The sequence below is a fragment of the Manihot esculenta genome, chromosome 10 (assembly GCF_001659605.2).
Source record: "Manihot esculenta cultivar AM560-2 chromosome 10, M.esculenta_v8, whole genome shotgun sequence".
NCBI classification, from domain to species: domain Eukaryota; kingdom Viridiplantae; phylum Streptophyta; class Magnoliopsida; order Malpighiales; family Euphorbiaceae; genus Manihot; species Manihot esculenta.
The window spans coordinates 29064245-29083372 of record NC_035170.2 but is presented as its reverse complement, the minus strand read 5'-3'; the positions used below and the strand labels follow the sequence as shown (position 1 = coordinate 29083372).

At 30.8% G+C, this 19128-nt stretch overlaps 4 protein-coding genes across 4 annotated transcripts; 2 read left to right on the top strand and 2 right to left on the bottom strand.

The window, feature by feature from the left end:
- Positions 1-1718: 1718 nt before the first annotated feature.
- LOC110624492 (pentatricopeptide repeat-containing protein At1g33350) lies at positions 1719-4007 on the top strand. The gene has a single exon (XM_021769670.2). It carries the CDS (start codon positions 1775-1777, stop codon positions 3383-3385), a length of 1611 nt encoding a protein of 536 aa, XP_021625362.1. The 5' UTR covers positions 1719-1774; the 3' UTR covers positions 3386-4007.
- Positions 4008-4222: 215 nt separating this feature from the next.
- Positions 4223-5190, bottom strand: LOC110624613 (22.0 kDa class IV heat shock protein). The gene has a single exon (XM_021769821.2). It carries the CDS (start codon positions 5013-5015, stop codon positions 4422-4424), a length of 594 nt encoding a protein of 197 aa, XP_021625513.1. The 5' UTR covers positions 5016-5190; the 3' UTR covers positions 4223-4421.
- A 2722-nt stretch (positions 5191-7912) lies between these two features.
- Positions 7913-8774, top strand: LOC110625373 (B-box zinc finger protein 23). Its single transcript, XM_021770998.2, has 2 exons — positions 7913-8328; positions 8430-8774. Exons 1-2 carry the CDS (start codon positions 8137-8139, stop codon positions 8772-8774), a joined length of 537 nt encoding a protein of 178 aa, XP_021626690.1. The 5' UTR covers positions 7913-8136.
- A 1607-nt stretch (positions 8775-10381) lies between these two features.
- Positions 10382-11938, bottom strand: LOC110624060 (anthocyanidin 3-O-glucosyltransferase 2). The gene has a single exon (XM_021769131.2). The coding sequence runs from the start codon at positions 11836-11838 to the stop codon at positions 10438-10440; it is 1401 nt and encodes a 466-aa protein (XP_021624823.1). The 5' UTR covers positions 11839-11938; the 3' UTR covers positions 10382-10437.
- Between the last annotated feature and the right edge of the window lie 7190 nt (positions 11939-19128).

Genomic DNA, 19128 nt, shown 5'->3' with positions numbered 1-19128 from the left:
ACAGTTAAAAAAAAATCATCAGATCAAAGAAAAGTGGCAGGAGATTGGTTTGCACACTTAATGTGTTGGTTGAAATGGTATTAAAAATTATTATTGACGAAATTCTATTTTTGCAATTTTATAGAAAAAAAAAAGCACTTTTAAAAAGAAGTTAATTTGGTTTCATATTTTTAGTATTAATTTAGTGGTAGAAGAAGTATTGGTTCTAAAGAGGCTTAAAATATTGGAAAATTTGAGGTATAGAGGTGAAAAATTGAAAAGGATGCAACGGTGATCCAAGGAGAAGTTGAAGGTGAAAAGTAAAATTACGGATGGAAAATCAGAACTGAAAAGTCGATTTTTAAAATTTTTTGGAATCAGAGTTAAAATCGAATTTTAATGTGTTTTTAGTTTTAATTTAATTTTTATTTTAATTTTAATTTAAATATGGTCTTTAATTTTTATAATAAAATTTAAATTTAAATAAAATAATTAAATACTTTTAATATTATATTAATATTATTTATATTAAATTAATAAATTTTATATTCAAATTTTAGAATAATATTAAACATCCACAATATTATATAATATTTTCATCTAAAATATATTAAAATATTAAATAATCAAACATAATATAATTTTATTATTATAATTTTCAAACTTTTAAAAGAAATTAAAAAAAAAAGAAAACTCCTAATATAACTTTAAAAATTTTTATTACAATATTTTTATAAAAAATAAACTCCAATTTAATGATATTTTTTCATATTGTAAATTTATTTAATTTATTTATTTTTTATAGTAAGATTATGCTGTCCTATTTAAAACTACATAATATTTAAAATTACATAATTTAATTAAATAATATTTTTTAAAATAGTTAAAATTATTTTAATTTATTTTTAATTTTATCAAATTATATTTTATTAATTTATATAAAAAGTAATAATAATAAATACATATACGTATGTGATTTTAATAATTTATATTCTATTAATATAGAGATAATATATAATATAATACATTCAAATAAAATAAAATATAACTAATGAATTAAATTTGTTAAATTATATTTTTATAAATTTTTAATAATTAATTAGTGACTAAAATACATAATAATTATATATATATATATATATATATATATATATATATTTATTAATTACAATTATAAATGTATATACATACATATATTGATTTATATATAATTATTTTAATAATCTATATTTTATTAATATAATTTTATTAATACTGAGGTAGTTTATATACGTAAAATAGTTTTTAATTAATAAATAAATTTAATTAAATTATACCATTATAAATATTTAATATATTAAAAAATTTAATAATTCATATTATTATTATTATATATATAGATAATAATAATAATAATTATAAGTAAATATACAATATATATAATTATTTTAATAATTTATATTTTAATAGTATAATTCTATATTATATATATAATTTATTTAAATAAAATAAATTATAATCAATTAAATAAAATAATAAGAAATATTTAATGATTAAATAATATTATAATTATATATTTAATTTTATTAAAATTATATGATATATAAAATATATTATTAAAATTATATATTTAATTTCTCAATTCCCATTTCAAAAAAAAATCATAATAAAAGAATAAATATAATTTATTAATATTATTAATTTATTTAAGACTTAGTAATTTTTTAAATTAACACAATTGAGAAAATAAATTGATCATTTCAATACTCTGAATCTCCTCCCGCGAATAAGGAGTTTCAAACAATGCACAAGCAGAATGGAGTCCAACCATATTCTGAATCCACCAAATAAGAATCTAAATCAGTTGGTCTTAGCAATCCTTTCCAAATGCAATCATCTCAATCATCTCAAACAACTCCAATCTTTTCTCACTGTTCTCGGCCACTCGCAAACCCAATTCTACGTCTTCAAGCTCCTCCGCTTTTCCATTCTCAAAATCTCCAATCTTAGCTATGCTCGCTATGTTTTCGATCATGTCTGCTTTCCCAATATCTATCTCTACACTGCCATGGTTACTGCTTATGCCTCCAAGCTGGATTACCTTTCTGCCTTTGAATTTTATCGCAACATGGTTCGTAGAGGACACCCTAAACCCAATCAGTTTATCTTCCCCCCCGTCTTGAAATCCTATCAGACTACGCAATTGGTGCATGCCCAGATAGCTAAATGGGGTTTTGTCCAATACCCAGTTGTTCAAACTGCTCTTGTTGATTCGTATTCCAGGGCTTCATTTGATATTGGAGTTGCAAGGCAATTGTTTGATGAAATGTCTGAGAAGAATGTTGTGTCTTGGAATGCTATGATTTCTGGATATACTAGAGTTGGCCAGGTTGGAAATGCTATTTCTCTTTTTGACCAAATGCCTGAGAGAGATGTTCCGTCTTGGAATGCTGTTATTGCTGGATGTACCCAAAATGGGTTGTTTTCGGAGGCTATTTCGCTATTTAGAAAGATGATGCAACACCGTCATAACAGGCCCAATCAGGTTACAGTTGTGTGCGCTCTCCCTGCTTGTGGCCATACTGGCATGCTTCAGCTTGGAAAATCGATCCATGGTTACGTGTATAGATATAGCCTTGGTTTTGATTCGTTTATGTCCAACGCCCTGATGGATATGTATGGGAAGTGTGGAAGTTTAAAAGAGGCCAAAAGGGTTTTTGATATGACGTCGAAGAAAAGCTTGACCACTTGGAATTCCATGATAAACTGTTTTGCTCTTCATGGACATGGCGAGAGTGCGATAGGAATATTCGAGGAGATGATACAACATGGAGAGGATGTAAGACCAGATGAGGTTACCTTTATTGGTTTGTTGAATGCTTGTACCCATGGAGGGCTGGTTGAAAAAGGACGTTATTATTTCCTAATGATGACTCAGGATTATGGGATTGAACCTCAGATTGAACATTATGGGTGCTTGATAGATATCCTTGGCCGGGCTGGAAGGTTTGAAGAGGCCTTGGAAGTTGTGAGGGGAATGAAGATTGAACCTGATGAAGTTGTTTGGGGTTCTCTGTTTAATGGATGTAAAGTACATGGTCAAATAGATTTGGCAGAATTTGCTGTTAAAAAGCTTATAGAAATTGACCCCAAAAATGCAGGCTATGGTATAATGTTAGCAAATTTATATGGCGAGTTAGGGAAGTGGGATGAGTCTCGCATGGTAAGAAAAATGTTAAAACAACATAATGCTTATAAGACTCCAGGTTGCAGTTGGATTGAGATTGATAATAAAGTTTATCAGTTCTACTCTGCTGACAAAACACATCCTAGATCCGAAGAGATATATAAGATCTTGGGAGCTTTGTTGGGCTTGAGCTTGAGGTTCTGGTATTCTCCATATATTGACTGCAGCACACAATTATAGATGAGTTTTCAAATATGGATTCTTATGCAGAAACTCAAATTCAATGCTGTGTCACTTTCCAAAGAAGAAAACACATATGAAGAGTGAAGTGCATCATTTTTTTGTGGGAGTTGGTGTTTCAAAGCTTTGCTACTTCCAATTACAAAACTCCACGGTGTTTTTTGAACTGCCTGCAACTCTCAATTTCTACCAAACATGGAAGGCAAGTTTTATTTTTGACGTCCATGGTAACGCATGAATAAGAATATCGAAAGAGTGGCCAGAGGCATGGTAACTTTTGTTGGATAAGGATGCCCAGATGATATTAAAAGTCAGACACTTGAAATTAACTTCTGATAAATAGGTGAACCTGCATCCAAACATTTCAATGGATCCGATCTTTGAATCCAAGTCCAAGTTGTTTGGTCATAGGTTTGGCTGGACACACAAGTTTTGTAATTCGGGAATGGCGGTCATTTCCTATGAGGATAGGAAATGGACGAAGTTGTTCATTTTTTTGGCTGAGAAGGAAAACATTGAACCTCTCAGATTTGCAGCTTATGGAAGGCATTAAGTCTGTCATGTAAGACTTTCTTGTTAGTCTTAATTGAATTAATGTACCATTTATTTTATGATTTCATTTGTTTTATAGTATATACAGCAATTTTATCATTGATCTCAAAGTAAATATTTAGTTTGATTCATGCGATGCTTCGTTGACTAGAAATTGATTGTAAAGTGTCTGCAGACGGGTAGCGTCCCTCTGGATAAGGAGAGTTATTCTCATTTATATTTGGGATGGCTGGCACCTAGACAGGTGAAAGGCTACCCTCTTAGCACCGATCAATGGCCCTCCGATGAGCAAAAGAGAGATTAGGATATTAATAAGTTGAACTCTTACATGATGGTCTGCTACAAGAACCTTAGATTATGAAAATTTTGCAGACATCACATTTACAACACACTGCAACATAAACAGAACAGAAATCACAAGTCCTTATTCTCACTAAAAGATTTTTCTCATCAAGTCTTTCATGTATTAGCTGCTCTAAAAGATCTACAGCTCTTGTTTGGCCTCACTGTTTTTGAGCTTAGCTGGTTCAGGTTTCTCTTCACCTGCAATGCTAACAACCCTTGGACCCTTGATCTTGTCAGGAGACAACTTGGAGAAAGACAAAGTAAGTACACCATTTTCAAGTTTAGCCTTCACAGAGTCCATATCCACATTGTCTGGCAACCTGAACTGTCTCCAAAACTTGCCATAGGATCTCTCCACCCTGTGCCAGTGATCCCCTTTCTTCTCTTCCTCTTTCTTCCTCTCGCCACTCACTCTCAACACCCTATTCTCCTCCACCTCAATCTTCAGCTCCTCCTTTTTCAGCCCAGGCACATCTATCATTATAAGATGACCCTCAGGCGTTTCTTTCCAGTCTACTCTGGCTGGGGAGAGTTCCACACTGTCATCCCTTTCAATCCCAAATGGTATCTGTTCCAAGACTCTAAACGGGTCCGGGAAACGGTCTGACCAGGGATCAGTTAGAAGACTTCCAGGGCGATCAACAAATGGGAGAAGCGATGCATTGGAGGTCTCAGGGAAGCAAAGCAAGAGAGAGAAGAAGCTGAAAAGGAATGGTAGTAACATTTGCCTCATTTTCCTCTCTCTTCTCTTTCGCTGTTGCTTCTAGTATGCTTATTGCTCTCTTCTATGAAAAGGGTATCGAGGGAAACTTTGGTTGCTAAGTGTTTGATGAGCAGTTCCTTGTTTCTCCTCTCCTTTTATGCGTAGATTTTGTTTGTCTGAGATGAGACAGCCATTGATAGTGTGTATATATATATGTGTGGAGGAATATAGTGGGTAGAAAATCTGCAAGTGTTTAGAGAAGTGATGAAGGTTCCAGTTGCTTTGTGGCTAACCTCCATTCTTCCAGACCCTTCATTTCTTCTATTAATACTTTTCTTATTGAGATTGCACTTTTCTAGATTTATGTGGAAGATCTCAATATTACTATTATTCTTAAAACTTCCTATAATCATTACATTAAAAAGAAAATTTAATTAATAAACTTAATGGTATTAAAAATAAATCCAAAACTATAAGATTATTAGTTTGAACTGAAAAAATAATTTTATCTACCACCAGATAACAAATTTGATATACAATTCTATATGCTTTGTAAATAATTGTGATATTACAATAACAAGTTTTGCTGTTAATGTAGTTTCTTCTTAAAAATAATTAATATTTCTAATCAATTTTATAAAATAATGTGCAATTTATCTTTGCTGATCATGTGAATTTAAAATATCACTGGGATTTTTCTCAATTTCTTTTAAATAAAAATCTTATTCAACAATAGAGTGACGAATATTTGATTTAAATCGAAAAAATTAATCAAATTAAATTAATTTAAAATTTTAGTTTATTTTTTATTTATTTTAATTCGATTTAATTTTTAATTTTAAAAATTTTAATTATTTTGATTTGGTTTGATTTTAATCAGAAAAAATTAAAAAAAATCAAATTGAATCGATTAATAATAATATATTATTTTTAATAATATATAGAGATTAGATTATATTAAAATTAAAATATTTTAATTAAATTTTAAAATACTAAAAAGTAAAGTGTAAAAAATAAAAAATTTATTAAAAATTCAAATCGATCAAAACGAATTGAATCGAATTGAATCAGATTGATTCAGTTTGATTTGATTTCTAATCAAAATCGATTCGATTTAATTTTTATAAATATTTAAATTTTAATTTTCAATTTATTCGATTTGATTTGATTTTAAATTCAACTGATCGAATACCGAGTCTATCCAATACCATATAATTCCAAAAATAATACTTAAAAAATAAAAATAAAACATGATGATCTTTAACTAGTCTCCCAATTTCCTATTTGAGATTTGACATAATACGCCAGTAAGCTTTTGTTTTTAAGGTCAAGTGAGGGGAAAAAAAAAAATCAAAACCTTTGTCTGTTTTTTTTTTTTTAATTTTAGCTAAATTTTTTAATTTCATTGATTAAATATTCAAGTTTTTTACATTATTTTTCAACTTTAGCAATTAGATTCTCAATCAATTGTTTTTCTACATTTTAAATGTTAGCCAATCATTTAATTCTTTTAAATCAATTTTAACCATTATTTTTATTATTTTTTAAATGAAAAGTTAAGAATTGATTTCAGTATAATCTGAAATCTCATTTATTTAAATATATTTATTATCAAGATAAATTTATAAATGTAACTATTATTCTTATATTGATAAGAATATATAAATATACCTTTTTTAAAGTTATAATTAAATTTCCTTTGAGTAATATCATTTATGTTTAAATTATTGAATTTTTTTTCCATTTATTTGGGACTTAAATGCAAAATGAAATATTAAGAAGATATGAATTAAAATTATTAGCAAAAAGAGAATCTAAAAATTAAAATAATAATACATTAGATTATTGTTCAATAATTAAATGCTTTTCTATTTTGAAAGTTTAATAAAATTAAAATTTTTTTGCTAAAAAAGTGAAAAATAAGCAAAAGTATTTGAATTAAATATTTTTATATTCAATGATTCTCTGAAATTCACATAAGTGTGAACTTGGACAGAGGGAAAGACCTTCCTCTCCTTATATTTCTTTTCTTTTGTTGATATTTAATGACCTTCCTGATGCAATACCACATGTCTCTGTTATCTTTACTCATGTCATATTATCGAATTAGATTTCTTCTGTTGAACTTGGACTCACGGGTGACCCCACCTACCCTACTCATTTTAGTTAAGGCCTGAAATATTGGATAGATCGGTCTGAAGAGTTTTGCAGATTTTGGATCGGCTCTACTTTTTTACTCATGTCATATTATCGAATTAGATTTCTTCTGTTGAACTTGGACTCACGGGTGACCCCACCTACCCTACTCATTTTAGTCAAGGCCTGAAATATTGGATAGATCGGTCTGAAGAGTTTTGCAGATTTTGGGTCGGCTCTACTTTTTTGAGTCTGGCCTTGTCTGGATTGGATGAGTCTAGCGGTCATCATCCACTTTTTATATTTAATTTATTTATTTTTATATAAAATCATAATTTATATATTTATTTTTATAATTATTTTTAATGAATTATTTAATTTTGTTTCTACAATTATTTTATAGAATAACTATACCAAGAAATTTTTTATAACAATATTAAGAAGAAAATGCTTCTCCATGGGGAAAAGCTAGGAACACAAGTATGCAAGCCTGGTTGCTGAACATGGTTACTGAGCATCAAGAGATCAAAGCCCTCAAATGAGCAAGTTGAGGAAAATACAAGAAAAGTAGCAGGAGGTTTCTAGATATATTTTGTATCTTTCATGCCCATCTTCCCTGACAAAAAAAAGAGCAAACAAACAAGCCATGAACAAGCTATAAACCAAATGGGTATATTATGGGAAGATTGGATTTTTATTTGACTTCCATTATTCTTTTTCACTCATTTATCCAATGATCCATGCCACTGCCACCCTTTTATTCATTTATACAGATATAATAGCATGAAGATCTGAGCTGTAAAAGAAAATGAATATACAGTAAATCACAATCCTATCATGCAGGAACTTGATAGTTCTCTTGGCTTATTATGGAGGAAATCTTTTCTTGGCTAATGTTCATAATGTGCAGAAGATACGATATGATTTTCTTTGTTCACTTGTGCTTGCTTCCCAATAAATTGACTGAAGATGACAAGCTAGCTTCATCAGAAGAAGGAAAAAGAGAGAGAGAGAGATGAAAATACAGTGTGATATCTGCAGGCAGGCGGAGGCTGAGTTGCTGTGTTGTGCAGATGAAGCAGTGCTGTGTAAAAGATGTGATGAAGAGGTTCATGCAGCTAACAAGCTTTCGCAGAAACATCAAAGGCTGTTTCTCCTCAAAGACTCTTCTTCCTGTTCTCAGCTTCCTCTATGTGACACCTGCCAGGTATTTTCTTTTTCCCATTAGTCCTAATTTTCTCGAGATTTTATGATTCTATAAAGGATTTGTTCTTCATTAGAACTTTGAGAAACAATTTGTGATTACAGGAGAAAAAAGGGTATTTGTTTTGCTTGGAGGATAGAGCATTACTATGCAAGCAATGTGACATATCAACACATTCAACAAGTCCTTATGCAATGTCCCACCAAAGATTTTTAATTTCAGGGATCAAAGTAACCCTTGAATCCTCAGCTGAACATAGCAGAGATCAACATTCTCGAATGCAAATGTCTATGGAATCTTCATTCTATTCTCCTCCAGCTAAGGAGAGCTTGGCAGCAATCATGATGGACTCAGAGGCTCCCTCTACAGAGACTATGAATGAAATCTTTGAAAATACTGATTTCAGCTTCTATGACTTCTCAGAAGTTGGTTCCTCTAAGATTAATTAACAATCTTTAAGAATTGATCTTGTTTAGTTGATTTTCAATTACTCAAATAAAAAATAATATCTATTAAGAATTGGTCTTATTTAGTTGATTTTGTTTACGTGTCTATTACTCTCTGTTTGAATTTCATAATAACAAATAAATAGCTAAATTATCAACAAATAAACAAAGTCCATATGTTTATTAGGAATTAGTCAATTATAACTATAAAAGTTTTTTAAAAAATTATTATTTTTTTTATAATCATTGAGTCTTTGAAAAAAGTATGCAACGTATCAATAAAAAAATAATAATAATTGAATTGTGTGGAAACTTGACGTGAACGTCGTGAAATTAAAAACAGATCAATTGATCAGAAGAATTTAATATTTATGTGTGTTTATATTTTAATTTAAATATTTTACTTTTAACTTTTATATTTTAATATAATTTTAATCAATATATAAAATTTTAAATTTTAATAATTTATCTATCACTTTAATAATTTAGTTAGTATATGATAACCATTAAATTTAAGTATATAAAAACTTTTATGCATTCAGAATTAGACTTATATAGATGTTGGGGTAAATTAAATAATCGCTTGTTAATAGAAAAAAAGGATGTTCATACATACGATACGATACTGTATAATAATAACGTATTATTAAAAAATAAAAAATAAAAAATATAGAAAAGAGAAAAAAAAACTATAAAACTAAACTCACGCATGTATATTAAAATTTTACTGATGTATATTATTATTATTATTTTTATATAAATTAATTACTAAATAATTAAAAAAATTTGATATTTATGTGTATTTTAATTTAAATATTTAAATTTTAAATTAAGTAGTCAAATATTTACAATAACTTTACTCAATTTTTAAAAATTAAAATATAAAAATTTAAATAGAAGCCAAACATAATATTTTATTATTTTTTTAAATATAAATTCTTTTTTAAAATATAAATATAAATTAATTATATATATATAAATAATATTAATTTATATTTAATTATAGTTAAATGATATATAAATATAAGATCAATATGTTTAACAATAAATAAATTTTATTTTGTATTAATAATTATATAAATATTATAATAATATATTATTTTTAATTATTTTATATATACGATTGTATTAAATTAAAAATTATATTTTAAAATAATAATAATTATAAATATAAAATAAAATTTATTACGATTGGAAATATAAAATATATATTTAATAATTATATTATTTATTTTTAATTTTAAATTTAAAAATTATTCAAAATTAAAATATAAACATTAAATTAATTTATTTAATATTTAAATATTTAAATTAAAATATAAAATTATATAAATGTTAGACATTTTTTAATTAATTAACCAATTAAAATAATAATAATAATATACTTGATATGTAAACCAAATTATTCAATTATCCTATAAACTATTAAATTTAAAAATTTAAAAATTAATTAAAATTAAATATAATGATTGAATTAATTAAATTAAAATTAAAAAATTAAAATTAAAATAAATATGCATATATTTGAATCAATTAACCTTAAAAATATTATATTTATTTTATGCTAATTCTTAATAATAAAAAACCTTATCTAAATTAAATTTATAATATAAATATATAAAATTTCATATAAATTGTATTCTTATTTTATATTGCGGGTTAGACATTATCCCTCCATAGCATCTTTTATAAAATCGCCTAGCGAAATAAATGAAGATCCACCGTCGATCAAGGCCATTTTGCTCTTCTCACGCATTTCCTTCACCTTCTTCCTTTTTTCATCACTATTCTCCATCAAATTCCTTATCGCTCTCTCTATTTTATCAGAATTCACTATTTTTCCACTCTCTTTCCTATAACCCATATCAATTTCCACGCCCAATCCCAACTCCACCACCATTTCAAACGCGTTAAACTGTTGCTCTGCATACATAGGCCACGTCGCAATCGGAACGCCAAACCAGAGACTCTCCAGCACAGAATTCCACCCACAATGTGACACAAAACCTCCGATGGCTGGATGAGCCAACACAGCAACTTGTGGAGCCCACCCTATTACCTTTCCGACAGCAACTGTTCGTTCTAAAAATCCTTCAGGCATGACCTCTCGTGGATCTTCATAGTCAGTAGGAGACGCTATTTTATCTGGAGGTGGCGGTCGGCGAATGGACCATAAAAACCGATGGCCAGTATTCTCTAACGCATAGGCAATCTCTTTCAACTGATCCTCACTAAAACTTCCCATGCTCCCGAAGCATAGGAACACTACTGATCCTGCCGGTTGATCATCAAGCCATTGCATGATTTCTGGGTGAGTGTTTCTTCCGTCTGATTTCACTTCCAAAATGGGTCCCACATGATACAATGGAGGCACTTTAAAGGACTCGATCGCACGAGATTCTAACTCTAAAAATGTATTTACTATGATACCCTTAGCTTGTCTGAACTTCCTTGCGAGGACAAGTAACTGACCAAACCGCTCTTTATTTAAGATCGGAGAAGGCAAAATCCTAGTCGGAAATGGGTTCACCAAACTCGGCACTATTAACTCAGTATGCGAGTCCTTGAACTCAATCGGGTTAAAATTCTCGTCATCATGAATTTTCTGTACATAAAGCATCAACTCAAGAAAGGCTGCGCCTGATGCAAAGAAAATATAAGATGGAATTCCAAACTCATCAGCCAAATCCATCATCGGCGTACAGAACATATCAAGAACAAAACCCACAAGCCGAGGTGAGTCGGCATTTGATTCAGCCTGAGTGAGCTTCAACACAACTTCTTTGACACTGGGTTTCTGCCTTTCAAAGAAAGAATGAAAATTTGATAATTCAGGATCATCTTTTGGTAGTTCAATAAATCGAAGACGATTAGACAAAGCGAACGAGGAATCCTGCAGGGATTCAATGTAGTTGTGGAGCTTGGAGTTTAAAAGAGGAATATCAAGGATGAGAACGGTGATGGAGAGGCGATAATCGCGGCTGAGAAGAAGCTTCGCTAGCTCCACTGCAGATATAAGGTGGCCCATGCCTGGTGTGGGGACGAACACAAGCTGTGCTTTGTCCATTTTGTTATGGGAATGGTAGAATTCTTAGTTTTGGGGCTAAGTATAGAAGATGAGGATGATCATTGAACGTGATGAGCTGAGGTACTTATAGAACTGCTTGTGGGCCGGCGGCTGTAATAAAAAATTCTTGTATAGTGGAAAATTCAAATCTTGGTAGCCAAGAATCAAGTGACGTCATGGCTTTGCTGGTTGGTATATATTTGGTCTTCGACAACGGACAAACATTAAAAACTTCTTCTCTGTCTGTAAATTTCTGTCGTTTTTAAAGTGCAATTAATATTCACAAAGGAGATATTACCCAAAAACAGGACTGAAGATATTTGGTATGGAGGTCATTTAGGCTTGAGCGTTATCCTTAAACAACACCGTACATGCCTGTGATTATAATTTATTATTTTCAAAATATATTATAAAGATTTAAGATTAATATATTAATTGCACTCATAATCTATTCACTAAGATTGGTAGCGTAAAGAGTGCAATTTTGTGAATTTCTGGTTCATTCACGTTCAGACTCCTGTTATAATAAAATCTAAAAATTAAGGCAATCAGGTACTAATGCGTCAAAGCTACACCTTTCACTGTCCCGGTTGTTCCTGAGGAGTACAGAACTGTTTCACCTCAACTCAGTTTAGTCGATTGTGGGTGGTGGGTCAATAGCGACAGGAACTTAGGTGAGTCGATGAGGATGTTGCCGAAAGGGAGAGAAAGGAGTTTACGTGTTGCTTGGGATGTTGCGGATAGCGTGAGCAATATTGGGTTTAAAAGTCCGAGCATAAATATTCGGTTAAAATCAAAAAAATTAAATTAATTAAATTAATTTAAAATTTTAATTTAATTTAATTTTTAATTTTAAAATTTTTAATTATTTTAATTTAATTTAATTTTAATAAAAAAATTAAAAAAATTAAATGTAATAATAATATATTATTTTTAATAATATAAAAATTAAAATATATTAAAATTAAAATATTTTAATTAAATTTTAAAATATTAAAAATAAAATATAAAAAATAAAAAAAATTATTAAAAATTCAAATCAATTAAATTAAATTAAATTAAATCAAATTAATTTAATTTAATTTTTATAAATATTAAAATTTTAATTTTTAATTTACTCAATTTAATTCAATTTTTAACCGATTTGATCGAATGTTCACACTAATCACGGCCAATGTAATTTTTAGTCTACAGAGTTGGATTTGGTGAGTAACCTCCGAGTTGGAGCTGAGTGGGTTGGCGGGAGATATACTGACGCCGAGAGAAAGGAGAGAGAAGTAGAGAACCGGGACTTGGAGAGAAGGCTGAGGAATATTGACTAAATCTTTCAAGACATAAATATACACCAAAGAAGCGTATGCTAAGCTTGGTGCTCGTACTTTAAGAGCCGTGAATGAGATCATCAGGCAAAGCAAGAGAAAGCTTCATCAAGGACCAAAACAGAGACAAGATGGGGTGTCACAAAACAGGCCCCATCTCCATTTAAGCTACAAGGAACATGCATCTCTAGATCGGACCCAACAAAAGATCTTAACTTTGAGATCAACAGAAGAAAGAGAAGGAAGCAGTTAGCATAGCTAGAGAGCCATGACAAAAACAAAGGAAATAGAAAAAGGGGGAAAATGGGGAAAAAAAAAAAATCTAACACTGTTCATCCTCAAAGAAGACAATAACCAGAAAGCAGGAATATTTACCTTATAAAGAAATTGGGAAGTGGGTTATGATGATCAAGGTGTGGATTTGATAGATCTAACTCTGTCAAGGGAAGTTTATGAGAAGCGCTCTCATCACTAATGCTATTCAGTTGTGGAAATTGGCAAACACATGAGGGATTTGGTGGAGGGTTTTCAATGGATAACATCTGATGCTAAGCTTCTCTCTTCTTGTGCTGTTTTTGCAATATTCACAAGCTTCACGGCAACTATAGGTACTGCTATTATCTCTTCACTGGGCCTTATCTTTAACCTCTTAGACTTCAGCATATATAAACACTACTACAGCCAACCAACCCAAACCTCCCAGTCCAAACAATATAGGAGGACAACATGACTCCTAGTCTACATGTATCTGCAGTTTGCGTTGAACTCTCTCATCAACCTTACCAACCTCCAACCAATCATAGTCCAATAACAACAATCACCAAGACCATGACAATCGACAATACCACACACACAACCGCCAAGCCAAGACAGCAGAAAGTCAGCCAAAAGCCAGAACAATAACCTAAACTGTCGAACCATGTAATCCACCGAAATCTTCAATATCATTGCCAACAGCCACCAAAAAGATGGCTAATCCATAATATTCAGTCTAACATAGCCACTGAGTAGTCTAAAGGAGTTAAATATTGAGTTTCGGTGTTGATATTTACTGACCCTCCTCGCCTCCGACAGATATTTGACTAAGCCAGAAACAACAAATAACACAATACAAACACAAAAGCCACACTTAAATTCAAAGAAAGAACCAATCGAAAAAGTGAAAACATAAAACCATAGACATAGTTGAAGAGTTGCTTGTGTTCCATGTGCTTTCCCCTTCTTTTTCCTCTCCTTTTAAAAATTGTTTTTTTGAAACTAATCAACTTGTATAAAAAATTTACGTGGATAAAAAAAATTCTAAAAGTTTACAAATTTTTATAGAGAAAATTACTTCTTACTCCCTGAGGTTTAACGTAATTAACACTTCTGTCCCTCTATTTTGACGACCCAGCACTTAAGTCCCTCACTTTCTCTTCCATCCAAATTCGTAGTCCTTCTGTCAATTTAAACCGTTTGGTCAAAGAGTCAAAAGTGAAAGGTGATAATTTTTTTCAGAAATACCATTCTCTTAATGTGAAATTCCTATTTTTTTTCTCTTTCATGTTTTCTCCAGTTGCAGAAGAAGAGAAAGAGTAGGAAGAAGAAGAAAAAAGAAGAAGAAGAAAAAGAAGAAGTTGCAAAAAGGGTAGGAAGAAGAAGAAGAAGAAGAAGAAAAAGTTGCAGAAAGGAGGGTAGGAAGAAGAAGAAGAAGAAAGAAGAAGAAGAAGAAGAAGAAGAAAGAAGAAGAAGAAGTTGCAGAAAAGGGTAGGAAGAAGAAGGAGAAGAAAAAGAAGAGGCATTTGGGTTTGGGTTTGGGTTTGGATTTAGTGAGGGTTAATTTTGTCAATTCACGTGTCCCAAATGGCTATTTTAGACGGAAGGACTACGAATTTGGACAGAAAAGAAAGTGAGGGACTTAAGTGTTGGGTCGCCAAAATAGAGGGACAGAAGTGTTAATTACGGTAAACCTCAGGGACTAAAAAGTAATTTTTCTATTTTTATATTATATTCTAAATTTAAAATACTGGACAATAAAATTAATTATTTCATATTTACTTTTAGCTTCGATTAATTTTCACCTAAAATTTTTTTAATTTTATATATTAATTATTATTTTTAAGACATATTAGATAAAAAATAAAATATTTACATTAATTTATGTTTATATTTAAAATTTAAAATTCATATTTTTAATTTTTTATAATAAATTTAAATTTTTAGTTTATTATAGTTATAGCTTGTAAGACTAAATTAATTCTAGAAAGTTAACAATAAGTTACAATATAATTCTTAAAGTTTTGTTAATTAATAAAGCAATTTTTAAAATATATATTTTTATTTTAACTGTGTTATTATTTGTTAATCTCAATATTTATTTATCATTTCTACTTTAATATACATATAGTAGATTAATAAAAGTCAAAATTAATAAAAAAAAATTATTAGATTACAGTATATAATATTTTATTTTATTTAATATTATTGATATGAAATATAATTTTTTGTATATTAAAAAAATATGTATGATTTATAATGTTAGAATATATACATACAATAAAATCCTTTAATATTATATATGTATATGATATTTTTTATAATATGAATTTAGTTTATAATAAATATTTATTTAATATAATATATTTATTATTATATATAATAAATATAAAATAAATTTATTTTCAATATAATACTTTAAAGACCATTAAATTTATAGTTAACTTTTTAAAGTTTAATTTTAATTTAGTACTCTCAGTTATAATTCTAATACTATATGAGACTCATTTAAAATAGACAGTGAGCCTCATAAGATAGGGTTACGTGGCAAGTATCTGATAAATCTATACGCGGTTCACCCGTAAAAAAAATATTCGGGCGCTTCAAGTCAGTTTCAGGACAGGACGGTCTCAGGTCACACAAACGTGGCAAGTATCTGATAAATCTATACGCGGTTCACCCGTAAAAAAAAATATTCGGGCGCTTCAGGTCAGTTTCAGGACAGAACAGTCTCAGGTCACACAAACTCACCCTCTCAACTTCAGGCTTAGTCTTTATAAGGAAGTTACTGTTAAACAACTATAATCCAGCAAATCCCCTTTACGCATGCGATCACGGGATTTCCAACCAATTAGCCAGTGAAGATCCCTTACCAACGAGTCGGCCACATCATCGTTGGATTATTAGGAAATATTATATTTATCCTCATTTTCTTACAGTATAAAAGGAGAACGATCATAGAGGCAAAGGTACGTTATTCTCTCACACAACTACTACTGAGTTCTAAACATTGTACTCACCTTTCTTCATCTTACTGACTTGAGTGTTGGAGTGGCTGTCGTAGGCACCCACCACCTCACATTCTCTTTCTCGCAAGTTAAATCAATCACAGCAAAGCTCTATTTAGACCACATCATCATTTGGTTTCAGCAACATCATTTGGTTTCGTTGCTGGAAATCCATTGAATTTTCTCTGTTCATTTAAATTAAGACCGATCTCTTATCCACTTTTCTCTTAAAAAAGAAATCTCACCTTATTCTCGATATGGCGAAAGTTTTCAAACTGTTGCTAAGGTTGTTATCCACGAGAACGCTATCATTTCTTCCACTTCTGGCGGTGGATAAAACACGCCTTCAATGGTCAAAAAGCAAATCTCAACAATCTGAGTATTGAGCAAATGCTCCAGTAAGTCAAAAGGTTGCAGTTTACTTTCTAGCAATATAAAACTTAGGAAGAGACATCGCTCATGGCTCTTAAGGGAAGGGAGAAAGTCTCTGTTGATAACTCAAAGCCTTAGACAGGGATAATCCAGACACGGTCCAAAGGGAATGACAAGTTCGAGGAAAAAGAGTCATTAGATGATGTTCCGAGGACATTGGCCGGAAGCTACTACGGGTTGCTCCAAGGTACTATGGAGGACAGTAAGAGGATAAAAAGACAAGCCTAAAGCAAAGGCAGAGAAATAAGGATATGAGGGATACCACAAAGTTACTTAGTCTCATGAGGAAGGGACGATTGAGGTAAGTATAAGAATTACACTCCCTGAATGACTCACGGACACATATTTTAGTGTGGATAAAAAAAAAGATAAGGAAGTTAGATGGCCTCTTAAACTCAACCCTAAAAGAGCCAAAAGGCAAGATAAAATCAAGTACTGCTATTTTCATAAAGACCACGAACATACAACGGAGGAGTGCCGACATCTGAAAGACGAGATCGATAGGTTAATAAAAAATGACACACTTTGAAAGTTTATCAAAAAGAGTAGAAGAGATAGGAGGTCCGAGCGCGAGGTAATAATTTTCAAAACCACCCTTAACTGTGAACCTATGGGGTTACTCATGTATTTGCAAGAGGACCGAATATTAATAGGGGTGGCCCTGAGGAGAGTGTCACATATGTTTAGCTCTTGGGTCAAACTCCAAGCTTTGGAAATGGTCAAGTCAGATGATTGAATCTTTTATCTTATCCTTAGAAAGATATTTATGATTTATGGAAATGCTATAAAATTAAAATGCATTCTTCAAGTTTCTTTTTTTATGGGAAAGTCAGAAACGTTGGATGGACATGGGTCATGTATATAATCCGGGCATTAGTCCGTGGAAATAAACATTTATAAAAGGTTACAAGGCCATCTGGGTTTGGGTCCCGCATATAATCCGAACATTGGTCCATGGAAATAAACATTCATAAAAGACCACAAAGTCATCCAGACATGGGTCCCGTATAATAAGACATCTCATGTCAGGCCATAAATCGAAAAATCGTCAGTCCAAAAGACCCAAAGTTAATCCCATTGAAATAAGGTTATAAGTCGAGAAAACCATCAGGTCAGAAGAATGGGCGTTGGACCTACTAATCAAGTCATCTCATATCATACCATAAGGCAAGTTACGCCAGACCAACCAACCGGGTGTTAGTCCTACTTCACAAGAACATTCTAAGGCATTTCATGCTAGGCCGTAGGGCAGGTATATACCAGGCCGACCAATCGGGAGTTAGTTCTATTTTAGGAAAAGTTTCTAAGGCATTTGATGCTAGACCATATGGTGGGTATACGTCAGGCCGACCAACCAATGTTAGTCCTATTTCACGAAAAATTTCTAAGGCATTTGATGTCAGGCCGCAAGGGGAGTATAGACCAGGTCGACTAACCAGAAGTTATTCTTGCTTCACAAGAAGCTTCTAAAGCATTCGATGCTCAGGCCATAAGGCGAGTATGAGTCAGGCCATGCGATTGAGAGCATTGTTCCTATCTCACCCATAAAATCACAGGCATGTGTTGCTGCTCTTATAATTAGGCCTGTGCAATCGGTCGGTTCGGTTCCGAACCGAACCGAATCGAAAAAACCGAAAACCGAATTGTAAAAATATTAAAAACCGAAAAAACCGATTATAAAAATATAACCGAACCGAATCGAACCGATAAAAATCGGTTCGGTTCTGTTCAGTTCGATTCAAACCGAAATCTGTATTTTTTTAAATTTTTTTCTTCTAATTTCAGTAAAATAATTCAATAAATGTTTCACATAAATTTATCAATAAAAATTATCTGAATATATAAGGATAATATTTAAAAAATTCATATAAATCCATATAAAATTTAAAAATATAAATCAAACCAGTGTTTTAAATAATAAAAATATATTAAAAATCGGTTTTTTCGGTTTTTTGGTTATTTAACACGTTTAAACCGAACCGAACCGAAAACCGAATAAGTTGAAAAATATTAACCGAACCGAACTGAACTTTCCGATTAACCGAACCATTAAACCGAAATCGATCGGTTCAGTTCGGTTTTTCGGTTTAAACCGATTTACGCTCAGCCCTACTTATAATCACTCCCGAAAATCTAAGACTTTTTGCGAGGAGGAAAATGACCAAAAGCTCGTTAAGGCCTGTAAAAAGCCCAGGAATTAGTTAGGTTGAGAAAATACTCGGGAGCTTGTTAGAGTTAGAAAAATGCATAGAAACTCGTCAAGGCTGTAAAAGGCT